This window comes from Paroedura picta, chromosome 13, assembly GCF_049243985.1.
Source record: "Paroedura picta isolate Pp20150507F chromosome 13, Ppicta_v3.0, whole genome shotgun sequence".
In the NCBI taxonomy this organism is placed as follows: Eukaryota; Metazoa; Chordata; class Lepidosauria; order Squamata; family Gekkonidae; genus Paroedura; species Paroedura picta.
The window spans coordinates 3,907,720-3,923,612 of NC_135381.1; the positions used below are offsets into that span (position 1 = coordinate 3,907,720).

Sequence of the window (15,893 nt, forward strand, 5' to 3'; positions counted from 1 at the left end):
CTCTGCTGGGGTGACCCAAATTCCCCCTGGCGTGGAAAAATGCAAATTGTCGCCACACGAGGGCGCTGCCCAGCTGCGGCTAAGCAAAACTAAAGCTTGCTGGCTTGGTTTTTATTTTCCAACCAAGTTGAATTTCAGCAGCGACTGAACAGCCCCCCCCCCCCATCCTCCCTTATATCGGACCACTGATCTTTGCCTTTATTCGGGTTTAAAAACCCGCAAGCCGTATAACCAAGACAAGTGCTGAAGAAGTAAAAAGAGCTGGTAAGAAAAATTTAGCTACGTCACCCGTGCAAGAGTAACACACACACACACATACCCCAATTCGGAAACTGTCTCAAAGTGATGCGGGCAGAAGCGGCTGGATATTTTAACGGCCTTTTTGCAAGAACGCAGGTTGGGCAATCCGTATGAGCAAATAAGCAGCACAGAAGCCAGCCTGAGAGCCAGAGGAGAACGCTGCAACCACGCAGCCAAGCCCCCTGCTAACTTTTTAATTCCCCGGGTCTTCCCTGCATCCCTCATTGCCACGGCAAATCCACACCTGGGTCTTATCTGCTGCTTATCACCAGCTAATGCTATTAAACCTGCAAAACCCACCTGGAACTCCAATCTAAGGTGCTAGAAAGCTGTTTCCCTCTAGGCCCTGAATGGTTCTCATGATTGCTTCCTTCTCCAACCTCTTTTTGTCCTAAACACCCAGCCTGGGTAAAGAAGAAGAGTTGGTTCTTATATGCCGCTTTTCCCTACCCGAAGGAGGCTCAAAGCGGCTTACAGTCGCCTTCCCATTCCTCTCCCCACAACAGACGCCCTGTGGGGTGGGTGAGGCTGAGAGAGCCCTGATATCACTGCCCGGTCAGAACAGCTTTATCAGTGCTGGCTGCATGTGGGGGAGCGCAGAATCGAACCTGGCATGCCAGATTAGAAGCCCGCACTCCTAACCACTACACCAAACTGGCTCTCCAGGTTTGGGGAGCTCTAGAGCTTGTTGGCATCCTGTTCAGGGGTGCGCTTGCCAAATCCAACAAACAAGAGCATTGTAAAGGATTTTCTTTGGAATTCCTTTGCCCGGGACACGGGCCGCTTGCTTGGGGGCACGCTAACCTCAGAGAGCTCTACCGACCGCTCCCAGCTTGGGCAGCTGAAAAGGAGTGCTAGCATTCAGAGGCAGCATGCCCCTGGAAGACTGAGTGCTGAAGAACAGGGGTAGTCAACCCATGGTCCTCCAGATGTCCATGGACTACAATTCCCATGAGCCCCTGCCAGCGGTTGCTGGCAGGGGCTCATGGGAATTGTAGTCCATGGACATCTCGAGGACCATGGGTTGACTACCCCTGCTGACGAACAAAGGCGATAAGGTGGTTAAAACATTGAGAACAAACATCCCCACACCCTCCTGCCGTGAAACACCCTGCTGGGAGTTGTGTTGGGAGGAATGCAAGCTGGCGCTGAATCATCAGTATTAATAAATTTTATCATGGAACATTAAGGTATATGAATGCATGTGATACAGCGATTGTTTATCACTGCATCGTGATTGTTTATAGCTACTGTGTTACATGAATTGTTCCCTGTTTTTATGTGAACCGCCCTGAGCCTCAGGGGAGGGCGGGAGACCAATATTATTATTATTATTATTATTAGATTTATATCCCGCCACTCCCTATAATAAATATATATAATATATATAATAGACCTGGAAGGAGTGTAGTCAGTTTTTTACACAAGAACTCTTAGGAACTTCTAGGAAATATCTAGAAAATATATTGCTGTTACTGTTTTTAGGTAATTAAGCATTTATGCAGCTCTACTAATCGGGTCCAATTAATAGAGCACTGAGATCCCCTTGCATTGTTGGGTGCCTTTTGGACTTATTTTGGGCAACTTGATACTGTTAGGTAAGCTGTTGAAAATGGTTCATTTTGGCAACATGTTTTGGTTTTCTGCAAATATCGTATTTTATAGCGATATATTTTCTAGATGCTTACAGTAATTTCCTAGTTGTTGGGTAAAAACCTGACCACACTCCTTACAGGTATGCTGCATAACATCATACATTCATATACCTTAATGTCCGAGGATAATTTTTAGGCATATAGACACTGATATTATTGCTTTGTTAGCGTCAAAGATTTCTTTCTCGCACAGGGCTCGTTCTGGCTCTCATAGTGTAAGAGACTTTATTACTAAAGGACGTAGACTTATTCCATGCCAGCCTGCTTTCTTCTCTTCGTTATTAATCAGCTAACGGATTTTCTCTTGGCTTCATCTTGCTTTGGGCCTGCCAACAAATTCAGAACACATATGGAAAGAATCACAGGCTTCCCCCAAACAAAAAAGGGTTCTTTACCAATCTGGCATGAAGGGGTGTTTTTTTTTTTGGGAGGGGGGGAATCAAACACAGTCCAAACAGAGCCAGCTTGGTGTCGTGGTTAGGAGTGTGGACTTCTAATCTGGCGAGCCGGGTTTGATTCCCCGCTCCCCCCCACAGAGCCAGCTGGGTGACCCTGGGTTTACCACAGCACTGATGAAGCTGTTCAGATTGAATCTCAGGGCTCTCTCAGCCTCACCTCCCTCACAGGGTGTCTCTTGTGGGGAGAGGAAATGGAAGGTGAATGGAAGCCGCTTTGAGATTCCTTCAGGGAGAGAAAAATGGCATATAAGAACCAACTCTTCTTCTTTTTCAAAGTCAGCCACAGAATTAAAGCCAAATAATAGACAGAAAATAATCCCAGCTGTAGGCAGCACTTTCAAACTTTAAATTAATCGTGAAGTTGGTTTTATGATGCTTCATGCATTTTATTGTGGAATGGTGTGCCCCTGGCCGTTCACTGCTCCGGGACGGCTAGTCCGAGAGGGGCGGTATACAAATCAATAGAACAAAACCTTGGGAGAGTTCATTGAGCATCAAGAAGGAACTCATTACGCATGCCCTAGCTTCACTCGCCCATGAAGTGGCCGTAGACGGAATCTGGCCATCAATCCGTCAACCATAGTATTGCCTGCCCAGATAGGAATCGAGGCATCTCTATGGTATTGCTATAGCACTGAAGTGCTAGAGTGGTTTAGCACAGACTTTACCACTGAGAAACCCCGGAAACATTTTTCAGGCTTCGAAAAACCCCAGAAGTGGCATGATTGTGCAGAATATGGTTCGGAATCAGAGCTGGCTACATGCCTCCCCCTAGGTCCCTCCCCTTCCCGACCCCTCCAGGCCCATCATTGGCCATTTCGGGAGTAGGTCAATAATGACCACTTATGGTCACCACCACTCCCAATAAATGTTCAACATTTTAAAAAATTATACAAAAAATTCATCAACTCCCACCCATTTGGGGAACTCTTCCAGGGCCGTCACATAATCCTGGTTGAGAAAAATCACCTAGAATGTTAAAAAAAAAAAAAAAGTCTGCGGAAGATCGTGGGGTGGGGGGGAGCCACGTGGTAGGGGGTGCTGGGGACGTTTTAAATAGCACGCTCAGAAGGAGGGTCCAGACATCAGGAGAAAGCCATTTCCCTCAACAGCGGCTCAACTGTGCTTTGCCAACCTGACGTGAGTGGGTTTGTAAAAACAAGTAAATAAATTCCGCTCGCAGACGATTACTAAAACGGGCATGTTTAAAACGACAAGGTGAAAACGGCTAATTAACCATCAGTTACGAAAATGAAATACAAAGGCAGTTCAAAAACAGGCGGATTTACAGTAAAAGAGATTGATCAAGCTAGTTTTAAGTTTTAGGATTGGTTTCACCCCCCCCCTTCCTCCCTCCCCCCAATACCCACCTACAGTTTCACAGCCTTCTCCTTTGTGGAGGGTCCAGTTTTCTTGGCAGAGGCCTCGCTGACCTCTTGAAGGTTTGACCCCTTATTACTATTCCAAAACAAACAGCACATTCCCTAGAAAATAATCAGTCTGGTTTAAACTGTTTCTGCTGTACTTCCAGGATTAGTAAAAGTTTGGGAAGAAGGAAGCCAGCCAATCATCATTTCAAGAGGGAGGGCGAATTATTTAAAGGGTTGAAGCTTCAAAGAGATCACGGCAAGGCATGGGAGAGCTGATTGGTAGAGGCTGCCCCGAATTTGTTTTCATTCCGCAGGGGCATCTCCGCTGCAGTTCTATTGGAAGAGCTAAATTTTATTCAGAAGGCTTGAAGGGTGGGGAATCAATCGCCGAGCCAGGTGAAAGCGGTGTGTTCACATCTTTGTGTTTTGAGATCCTGTTTAAAGAGGGGAATCCTTTTTTTTTGTTTTTTAAATAAGCTTTGGAAATATGAGTAAGCAATTCTACACCTGCAGGCCTCCACCTTGACTCTCATCCAGTCCAGATTAGTCTGAAGCAGCAAGTCTGGGTCCAATTTTAAAGTTTAATTTATTTCACAGAGCACTTTTACGTAACATTTTGGTTTCCTGATGGGAGATCTGCTCTGCAGCTGCCTGAAAACATGGCAGAAATCAAGCTATTGCTCCAGAGGGTGAAAAATAAGTTTTGTTTTTTTAACTTGAGTGCCAACAAAATCCAAACTCCACGGCCAACTTTGCTTTTGAACAGAGAACGTCAAGGTCAGAGGCAATTTGAGAATTCAATATGGCGGGCCCTGTGTTAGGGTTGCCAGACCGTCTCGGTGTTGGGTTCCCCACCAGATGGCCGACAGGAAAGGTTAGCAGTAGGAGGAAGGCTTAGTCTACATTGCAGGAAGTGATGTCACCAGGCCAGCAACTTCTGGGTCATTCCTTGGTTTTCGGGCAAAAACTCTAAGATAGAGGTCAGTTTCACCAAAGAGTTTTTGCCCAACTCATATTGTGTTGGAGTACATGTTCCAAATGGAGTCGCCCCAAATTTGCTGGCAAGCTGACATCATTTCCTGTCTGACGCTGGCAGCATGGCCAGGGATTTTCTTTTCCTCCTGGTAAGTCTCCCACCAGTTGCAAGGAATGACCTGGCAACCGTATACATCAGCTAAGGGATCTTTTGGGCAGGTGAAATCCCAATTGAAATTGGATCACCCTATTCTGGTTGAAAAACAAACAAACGTTAAGGGGTTTCAACGCGAACACCGCTCTCAAATGGCTCAATTAGCGATAGAATTGCACTCGCACTTAACAGCTTAGGAAAAAAATATACATTATTTCCCATTTGTGGTTGAACAACAGAACATTCCCTCCGGGCCCTGAGTCACCAGCAGCTGTGGAATTCAGCTGCAAAGGATCATAAAGAACGAATTTAGACATCCGAAAAGAGGCTTATGTCATTTTTTGACACCCAGCAGACGCGGTGGTCCAAGACGAAGAACTCTGTCTGATGGTGCAATTACACCAACGGCAGATTAGGAAAGCAGGGCAGGAAAGGAAAAACGCTCTTCGTTGTTTCCACTGTCAGAGCTTAATGAGTACACTGCCGGAGCACAGGGAAAGGCGCTGAACCCGTTTGTTCGGACTACACAATGGGCTGGTCCTCAGTGGCGAATGTCACGGGGTCACTTGCGGGCGTGAGCCGTCCCAGAGGATGCTCAAACTTCAGTGGGAACAAATGAGAAGCAGACCGGCCCCTGTAAGTTTCCTTTGAGGCAGCGAAGGTACATATTTCCCTGTGCTCCGAGGAGTTTACCCGCTGCTTCGGGCTGGAGTATACGTTCCGAGCAACAGACCTGGCAGCCCAGACCGGTCTGAGGACCCTGTCAGAGCTTGGAAGCTAAGATGGTCCAGGATGTGGATGGGAGGGCTGCCCAAGAGACCCGGCCTGCTCTGTAGACGAAGGCGATGGCAAAAACTCCTCTGCACATCCCTTGTCTTGAAAACCCCATGAAGCAAACCTTCACGGAGCTTGAGGGCAGATGGGTGTGCCTGTCGCATCTCTGCTTCAGGAGAATGATGCAGTTTTGCAGAGCTTTGCTGTGCGCGTCCTGATTGGCCCGTGGACCGGAAACAGAGGCCAGCCCGGCCCCCAACATACTCGGCGAGGGGCAATCTGGTGCAATCGGCTGTCGGGAGGGCTGCCGGGGGGGGGGGGGGGGATGCTAGCGCCCGGCGTATTTACAGATACGACGGGCTTTACATCTAGTATAATAAATGAATAAAACCAATAAGAAATACTCTCAGAAGTATTCCGCTCTGTTGTTAATGGTTATATAATGGTTATATAAACAAATGTTCTGCTGAAATGGTTATATCATTAAAGTTATTGAAATGTTAGAAATGCTACAAGTTTAAAATTTGAATGTATTCTTTGTGTTGTTCTCTGAATTCACTGTAAACCGCCCTGAGCCACGCGGCAGGGCCGTATAAAAATTCAATAAAATAAAAATGCAATAAAATAAAATGAAACAAGAGGTTTGTGGACTGTTCCAGCCTTCTAGAAAGCGAACGAGTCCAAGAACACTCAAAGAAAGTACGCTGGAGTGTTTGGAAAAGGCTGGAACAAAATCTTCTCGGCACAAAGATTTTGAGGAACTATGAACAACTTCAGAGCCCTTTAGAAACCCTCGTGAGACTGAAGCAGAACTAAAGTCTGTGCATAAACAGATTTCACCTCAGCGTTATCTATATTGATTTACCTCAGAACCTTCAACCCCTGGCTTCACCTGACCTTCCCCCTCTATGCTGAATAATACATGTTGATTTGGGATTTCAAAATGCCCCAAGTGTCATTGTGTGTGATTTTAAGTTAAAGGACAATCCCTGACCCTCCCCCTCTGGTTCCTGGGCTGAGCCAGCAGTCAAAGGTGCTCCCGGGACAGAGCAGCAGCCTTAGCTCTTCAGGAAAGAAGAAAACAGACCAGTCAGAAAGAAAAATGGAGGGAAAATCTGGCCTCTGAGGGAGGGAAGGGGACAGGGCTGTCAGAGCCTTCCTCCTTTGTCATCTATGAACAATAGATGCCAATCCTGGAGCACAGCATTCCATGCAAACCAGGAGGCTGGTGCTCAAAGCAGAAGCATGGTCACTCTACAAAGCTAAAATTCCTTGCATGGGTTCCTCAGAAGCTCAATAATTTCCTGATTAACGTGTGCTCTAAAACAGGGGTAGTCAACCTGTGGTCCTCCAGATGTTCATGGACTACAATTCCCATGAGCCCCTGCCAGCGTTTGCTGGCAGGGGCTCATGGGAATTGTAGTCCATGAACATCTGGAGGACCACAGGTTGACTACCTCTGCTCTAAAACATGAGTTTTAGAGCCTTTACGATTCACTGGGGACAAGAGGCGGTTGACCTCCGGTGACCCGGGTTTGATTCCCCGCTCCTCAACATGCAGCCAGATGGGTGCCCTCGGGCTAGTCACAGTCCTGTTAGGGCTGTTCTCGCAGAACAGTTTCTCTCAGAGATCGCTCAGCCCCACCTCCCTCACAGGGTGTCTGTTGTGGGGAAGGGAAGGGACGGCGATTGGAGGCCGCTTTGGGCCTCCTTCCGGTAGAGAGAAGCGGCATCTAAGAACCAGCTCTTCTTCTTCTCCTCCTCCAAATCCTGATTACACAAAGAACAAACAGGAAACTTCCAAAGCGCCATCAGGTTTTCTGGCAGACACGGGGCTTAAACCGAACACGGAGAAGCAAAGCAGAAGACCAAACAGCCAATTTAAGGCTTAACAAATCCTGCATCGAGGAAGATTTACTCTGGCGGTTTCCCCGGTGAGGCTGAGATTGCATGGACCGCAGGTTCAAGGTGAGGGAGAAACAAGGCAAAGCAAATCCTAGAAATGTCCAGTTTGCAAATAAACCCGCCCTCAGAGGCTTCCCGGTCTGTAATCAGCAAGAGCACGGCCTGTCCTAGCAATGTGTACCTAGCAATGCACTGAGACTCAAAACAGCAAGGGCTACGGCACCTCAAAAGACCGACACAATTATTGTGGCACCGATATCTGCAAGCTAAGCTTTTTTAAAGGTACATTTTGTGACAAGGCAGGATCTGGCAAGCCCATCGCTCGGTGAAGTTGCAGAGGCCCATTAACTAATTGCCACCTTCAGTGCAAAAAAAAACCCCAACCACCACCACCAAGGAGGGTCCAGCCAAACGTGGCCGGGCTGCAGTCCAGAGATCAGCCTTTAAATATCACAGTTTTCTTTTTTAAAAAAGCATACAGCAGGTAAGGAGACGATGACTGAGAAGAGCAGCCACGAAGGAGACAGAAAGGACCGTTGAGTGCCAGACCGCGATGCCGGCAACCCAGATCAAGTTAAGTCATGCTCTGGCAATCCGTGCTATTATGCGTGGGAAGCTGGAGGATGAAGAACACTGAGGGCAGGTTCCTTTGAAGGGTGGTGTGGGGACAAGAGTTTGACGGATCCCGTGGACTGCCGGAAAAGACAAACAAGGGGGTCCTGAATCAAACGGGGCCCGGACTCTGCCCCACAAGGCAAACTCCAGTTCGAGTGTTTTGCTCGCATTCCGAAGAGACGAAAGTCACTGGCATGTTTGAAAAACTTGGAAGGCCGCAGGAAGCTAGGAAGACCCGACCGGAAGGGGATGGACTGCACTGAAGAAACCGCGGCTCTCCGCGAGCAAGACCCAAGCGAGCCTGCGAACTGGAGGGCGCTCTGGGGACGTTAATGGGTTTAAACTTCAAGTACAACAATATAGGCTAGATATAAGGAAAAAATGTTCACAGTCAGAGTAGTTCAGCAGTGGAATAGGCTGCCTAAGGAGGTGGTGAGCTCCCCCTCGCTGGCAGTCTTCAAGCAAAGGTTGGATGCACACTTTTCTTGGATGCTTTAGGATGCTTAGGGCTAATCCTGCGTTGAGCAGGGGGGGTTGGACTAGATCAGGGGTAGTCAAACTGCGGCCCTCCAGATGTCCATGGACTACAATTCCCAGGAGCCCCCTGCCAGCATTCGCTGGCAGGGGGCTCCTGGGAATTGTAGTCCATGGACATCTGGAGGGCCGCAGTTTGACTACCCCTGGACTAGATGGCCTGTATGGCCCCTCCCAACTCTATGATTCTAGGATTCTAGGATTAATTCATAGGGTTGCTATGAACTAGGGGCGACTTGTCGGCCCTGAGCACCCACATACATCAGATAAGGGTGTTTTGGAAAGCACAAGCCAAGGATGCCACGGTTCCTCCAGCACTCCTGAATGACAGCCCAGCAACGTGAAGCCAAGCACTTTCCCACACTCCAGCCCTGGAGGAGGAAGGCTTATCACAACGCGAATGGCAGCCTCTGTTGCCCAAGAGAATTTGCCGGGTGTCGCAAGGCCTTGTTCTTCTCAGATTCCTCCACCCTCTTCCTACGATGATAGGCGTCAGCCCTGTGTTCCATTTGGGAGTTGACGGGAAAAACCTGACGCTCTCTGCTTTCCACTGCCTTCCTTTTCCTGATATCCCTTGCTGAACACGCAAGCTGATGGGTGTACTCCCAGGTCTACGCAAAAATGTTATTTTTGAACGACGGAAGAAACGCTCCCTTCAAGCTTTAACGGGAGAACTGGGGGTCCAAGCACATTGTTTTTCTTAGCCCGGTCTCTAGCTTCGGGGGTCCTCCAACCTTTCTGAGTCTGTGGACACCTCTGGAACTCTAACCCTGGAAATAGCAGCAACCTGGGGATGGGGGGTGGACTTACCAGGAACTCACAGTTTCATCAAGCGATTCAGCAGCATGCCCACATGACTTCTGACATGACCTGGAAGTGACTTAGGGTACACTGGGGGTGATAGTCTGGTTTTTGGGCAAAAACTCTATGGTAGAATTAGCTTCTACCATAGAGGTTTTGCCCAAAAACCAGATCGGCACCTTGCTATTCCTGATGTGCTTATGTCATTTCTGGGTCACGTTTAAGTCATGTAGGCATGTTGCTAAAACGCCAGGTGTTCCTCCCTTTTGGGGGAGGAAGTCCCCTCCCCGCCAGCCAAGCTGATTGGGCTGAGTGGCTACATTACGAGAAGACAAGTGTCACCGGAAAGGACAATAAAGCTGGGAAAAGCAGAAGTCGGGAGGAAAAGAAGAGCCAACAGGAGATGGGGATTGACTCAGTTGAGGAAGCCAAGGCCCAAGCTGGGCTGTGAACAAGAGGATGTTCTGGAGGTCATTAATATTCACACAGAGGTCTTTACAGGAGGTCGGAGCGATTGGGTCTGCACCCACACACCCAGTTCTGCTGTTCGTGTAGTTCAGCCCCCCCCGGATATCACCATGTTATAAACTCTCCCACTCAAGCAGATGTGATTCCAAGCAAAATCTAGACGCCGATTTAAATGAAGGATGCAAATTTCAGATTTGATTGGCGATTGAGAGGTAATCAGGTTGCAGGGCTAGCGACGCCGTCCTAAGCGGAGGCCGACGATTCTATCCCTATAGGCTTTGACCGATTTACAAGGGCGAGACTCCGCTTAGGATACCGTTGCAAAGCTACCAAGATTTCAGACGCCGGCTGGTCCCGCTTGCTCCTACCTTGCTCCGGATCAGCAGGAAAGCCGTAAGTATGAGCAGGCAGCCTCCGAGACCGACAATGCAGTACATTATGTATCCCATCACAGCCGGCAACAGCACCACCATATCATAGTATTTGTTGAAGATATTCTCCCCAATCATGCCACGCTGCCCAAAAAAGAGAGGAAGTTACTGGTTTTCGTCCCTGATATGGCTACATTCGTGGTCTGGAACCAAAAGAGGTTAATTCTAAAAATCATTATAATCAAAGTCCATTAGACACTTGTTTTATTAAAAATACAACACATACAAAAATACTCATAAACAAAAAACTTTTTAGACAGAGAGAATAAATCCCTGCACTACCCTGCGCCGCCAGTAGATATCTCCTGAGTCTACACTGCGATGGGCAGAACGCACAATCACCGGTTTGACCGTGCTTTGCAACAAGGTCTCTGCCCCACAGCTTCCAAATCTCCTCCACATCCTCATTTCCTGGAAACAGGACCCAGCTTCCCTTTGTGTCTCTGAATTTTTCCCCCATCTCATTTTTCACAGGCGGTTTTCAAAAAAACTCCACCGCTGATCCCTTTATCCATATCTGAACATTCTATTACATCATCGCAGGTCAACCAATGACAAGCTCAGCTGCAGAAAGCAGGGGGGGGGGTTTGGTGCGTTCGAAACCTTCCGTAAACAGCAGGGAAGTTTCCTGCCTACAGCAAAACTCTTGACTGCATACGCTTGATTCATGGCTAATAATCTCCTTAGCCGAGTGTTGAGTAAAAGTTTTAAAAATAAGCTTATCACAAGGCCGAGGACACTGCAACCTTGAGTACAAATTCCCCCCTGCCTTGCACAATGTGGGCCACAAAGCGATTTGTCACTGAAGTTCATGGCAAGGCTAATCGTCATATACAATCACTGAAATTCTCCGGAGATCTCGTTTGCATTGAACTTTCAGCTGCTTACGTACATACTTACCTCTTCAAACCACAGCATAGGCAAGACGACAGGACTGATGCGCCCTGTTTGACTGAAAGATAAAGCAACACAATTCAAATTATTCATGTAAGCCGGTACCTTTGATCCAAAATTCAACCACATGTTAAAAAGCTTTCCATGACAGCCAGACTGACAACTTTTCTTTCCCTCACAGAAACTAAACCATTCGCACTTTTACAATAAAGTTCTCCCTCGTGTGCTGGAATGTTTGCGAACATTCCATGCTGACTGTACCAACTCAGCCAACGGGAGTCAAAACTGCCACAAGCACAAGGCAGGTGCAAAGTAGTTTCCACGGCCCAGATGTTTTGACAAGTTCAGTCCAGAGTATGAATCATGGCATCTCTAGCCGGCCTTCGTATGCCCAAGTAAAACAAGCTCCACGGATTTGCGTCATTTCTTCCATGGCAGCCACGCCTCATCCTTGGACATCCATGTCATGTTGACTGTTCTAAGTGACAGGAGTTTTAAAAAGATAGCAAGGTCAATTTGATTTTTGTCCCCAAGCGATGTATTGGGTGATGCTATTAGGCCCATTCTGCACTTGTTGGATAATGCACTTTCAATGCACTTTAGAAGTAGATTTTCCTGTTCCGCACAGGAAAATCCAGCCACACAACCGCAGTGAAAGTGCATTATCCAGCGTGTGCAGAATGGGCCTTAGAGAAACGATGGGTTTGTCATAGTATTTGCAAAAAGAGAAAGTAGAAATGGCTCTATTATCCACGGATGACTATAAAGCGTTTGATTCTGTGGACTAGAACTATGTTAAACAAATAATACACCGCTACAGGCGTAGAAATAGATAGATTCAATAATGCGATACGGGCCACTTATTCAACATCCTGTGCGAAGATTTCCACAATAGCATATTGGGGAAAGCAAAAGGTTAACTGTGGCATGACACTCTCTCTTTGCTGCTTTTCATCTTGGCTTTAGAGCCTTTGGCCAATAAATTAAGAAAAAATTGGGAGATTAGAGGCACTAAATGTGCAGGGGTGGTGTTGGAAAATCAGTTAACGCTATGATGCTGGAAAAATTAACCAATCAATATAATATAAGGGGAGGACAAAAGAAGGAGGGTTTCTAATTTGGCCGTTGCTTAAAGCAGGGGTAGTCAACCTGTGGTCCTCCAGATGTCCATGGACTACAATTCCCATGAGCCCCTGCCAGCATTCGCTGGCAGGGGCTCATAGGAATTGTAGTCCATGGACATCTGGAGGACCACAGGTTGACTACCCCTGGCTTAAAGGAAGCTTCAAATGGTAATGTATGTAAAACAATAACTGAACGGGAAACTCGAGATAAAGAGCAATTGATCTGAACTGCAATAGAATTGAGGGTTTTATAGCAATCGGAGCAGGGAATGACGCTTCAGACTATTTGTAATCTCTTTGGTATTTCTCTCCCCCGCCCCACATACTACCCTTACTTTTTCTATCTTATTTTCCTTTGGGAAAATTCATTACATTTTAAAAGGATGCCAAGCAGATTCTCTCACTGCGTTCCACACCTCTTCCTAACGCTTTGCAAACCTGTGGTGCACTCAGAAGCCAGTTAAGAGGCCATGCTTTTAAAGCTGTCACTCAGCTCCAGGTTAAAAAGCATCGCGGTTTGGTACTTCTATGCCCCCCCCTTCTCCTTGGCTCCTCCCCTTTAATTTTAGACCATCCCCAGTCCCGTTAGCTTGGTGGCAGAGGGTCGGTGAGGAAGGTAGCGGGAGGGAAGCTGGGTTTACCCGTCTTACTATTATGACAAGCCGCCCCGAGCCAGCTTGCAGGGAGGGGCGGTGCGGAAACGGAACATGGAACATATCAATGAGGTTCCTGCAGCGGCTTGCCATGTGCTTCCACAAACGAGGGGGGGGGGGAATCCCCAAAGCATCAGCCGTGAGCTGGAAACATGTGGACGCACGCCAGGACGCACGGGCTGCTCTGGAGTCAGGAGGGAGGAACGGGAATTCGGAACAAGAGGAGCTTAAGAGACAGCGGCTTACGAGATGAACGGAACCCGCTTGATGTAGAGGCTCAGCTGCAGCTTGACGGACACGTTCATTGGCACGCCGGTCAACTGCATGAGGAGGAGGAGGAGGAGAGAGAGGAATCAAAAACAAACATCCATCGCTGTTGTCCGTGGAACAATGGACTAGGCCCGGGGTCCACAAGGCACCCACCAACCCCTTTTCCCAGGTTGCCAAGTGCTTTTAGGCAGTGGGTGGAGCTAGGTCACCAGGGCTTCTGATTGGCTGTGCAGATGAACAGGTGCCCTGAAATTCTAAGGCAGCCTTTCTCAACTTATTGTTGAGAAACCCCTGAAATGTACTTCAGGCTTTGAGAAACCCAAGAAGTGGCACAATCAGGCAGAATATGGCTGGGAAGCAGAGCTGTGGACACGCCCACCCAGGGCCCTTCCCCTTCCCACCCCCTCCAGGCCCATCATTGGCTATTATCACCCAATAAATGTTTAATAAAGGTCACACGCAGTCAGGGGCCAGTGTACCTTTCAGCCCATGCTCCTCAAAGAGCTTTGCGCTTTGTAGGAGCTTTGCGCTCCTCCACCGCCAACTGGCTGGTGGCCCAAAAGAAGCCCACGTGAACTCAACCAGAGCCAGAGCCTTCTCTATCCTGGCCCCCACCCAGTGGAACAAGCTCCCGGAGGAAATCAGGGCCCTGACGGAACTCAAACAGTTCCGCAGGGCCTGCAAAAGGTAGCTCTTCCGCCAGGCATTTGGTTGAGGTTGATCCAAAATCAGCAACATCTACAGAGCCCCTGTGCCCTCCCTCCCAGGAATCCTGTTCAAACTGTTATCTTCTGTTGTTGCTGTGATTGTTATTGATACATATTTACTCGACACAGGTACCGCGTTTAATGTATTGTGTCTTACGTTCCATGTGAACCGCCCTGAGTCTCGGGAGATAGACAAATGATTCAGATTAGATTAGATTATTTATTTAAGGTCACTGACCAACATCAAAGTATAAAGAACCCCACATACATTGTTACAGCATTTTAACAGCTAGGACATTCAGCATCAACGTTAGCCAAAGATTTTTGTGCTCTGCTGCCAATGTAGCAAAACCTGGCCACCATGTAAGAAATAGAATTATATTTATCTGCAAGCAAGTTGTTAATTTACGAAACCCTGGTTGTGAAAGCCAGTTCTAAGAAGTTGCTATTATTTATCCTTAAAGTGTTCCTTGGTATCGTGTGGCAACACCCGCCATGTTGGGATTGTGGCCACTGCCCCTTGGCAGAAATCCAAAGGCATCCAAGGATCGCTGTGGAGGAATCATTGGCTTTTGCCACCCGTGTATTATTGACACTGTTCCAAGAAGAGAGCCTTCCACTGGCCCTCCGGCATCCTGGAAGGTGCTTGACGAACTGATGCTAAAGATAAGTAGATTCCGGAACCAGACAAAAGGATACCAAAAATCCCCTTTGCATAAAGGAACAGGCCCGTTCCCTGTGCGGCCGAGAAACCCACTCGTCCTACAGATTGTCCGGTGGGACGCGAGGAGGAGAAACACTATGGCTCTCATCACCAAAACGTGGCTCAAAGTCACCCTTAATCTATCCTAACCTATCCTACGCCGGGTATTACCCACCACGGCATTCTGGGCTCCAGCCAACACGTTAAAAGGCTTGCTGAGGCCTTGTGTCTCCCCGTTTCCTTCCAAACAGAGAAGCCCCTGTCCTGTCCAGCCGAACCAGACTGTTCCAGGAAAGAGTCAAATAGGGCAGAGGTGAGACTGCCTCCCTCCCTCCCTCTCACTCACGCAAGGGCACTGGCATTGGCAGCCCTACTGAGGAATGCGGTTTTGGAAAGTTCCCCTCCATTAAAACAAAAATCACCCTACAGCAAAACAGGGAAAAAAGCTCTCCGCCTTCCTCTCTGCTGAGCAGAATTGCTAGTTGCATGGATATATATTTTTTTTAACAAAAAAAGGCATGAGAAAAAGAGCCGAACGCTTGCAGCCTGAAGCAAACCCATCTATGTCACCACCCTTTTTCCTTCCCTGCAGATTATGAATCAGGCCTCATAGATTAACTCCCAATCCATCCATTAGGATTACAAGCCCTGTTATTTTTTAAGAGCAATTCCTACTCCGTCTCAACCGTTCGTTTCAAGCGGCTGCCGGCTTCCAGTTCCACTGAAGAAGAAGAGGAGCTGGTTTTTATAACCCGCTGTTCACTGTCTGAAGGGAGTCTCAAAGCAGCTGCCAATCGCCTTCCCTTCCTCTCCCCACAACAGACACCCAGTGAGGTGGGTGAGGCTGAGAGAGCCCTGATATTCCTGCTCGGTCAGGACAGCTTTATCAGTGCCGTGGCGAGCCCAAGGTCCCCCAGGTGGCTCCGTGTGGGGGAGCGAGGAATCAAACTCGGCTCGCCAGATTAGAAATGCACGCTCCTACCCACTACACCAAGTTGGATGTCTCCAAACTACCCCACACCAGCACTGGATGGACCAGTGGGCCAACTTGGGATAGGACACCTTTCTTCTGATGTGGCAAGACGTGGAGACACCCCTTTAT

At 48.1% G+C, this 15,893-nt stretch overlaps 1 protein-coding gene across 3 annotated transcripts in view; it reads right to left on the reverse strand.

The window, feature by feature from the left end:
- Positions 1-15,893, reverse strand: part of SCARB1 (scavenger receptor class B member 1) — a 43,522-nt gene that overhangs the window by 1,866 nt on the left and 25,763 nt on the right. Inside the window, exons 9-12 of one of the 3 annotated variants that reach the window (XM_077309351.1) lie at positions 13,358-13,431; positions 11,341-11,392; positions 10,378-10,524; positions 3,788-3,897 (exon numbers count right to left, since the gene is read on the reverse strand). In XM_077309351.1, the coding sequence (XP_077165466.1) occupies positions 3,788-3,897; positions 10,378-10,524; positions 11,341-11,392; positions 13,358-13,431 (383 nt within the window). Of the gene's footprint in view, positions 1-3,783; positions 3,898-10,377; positions 10,525-11,340; positions 11,393-13,357; positions 13,432-15,893 lie in introns of all 3 variants that reach the window. The other 2 variants (XM_077309353.1, XM_077309352.1) reach the window with 2 other exon arrangements.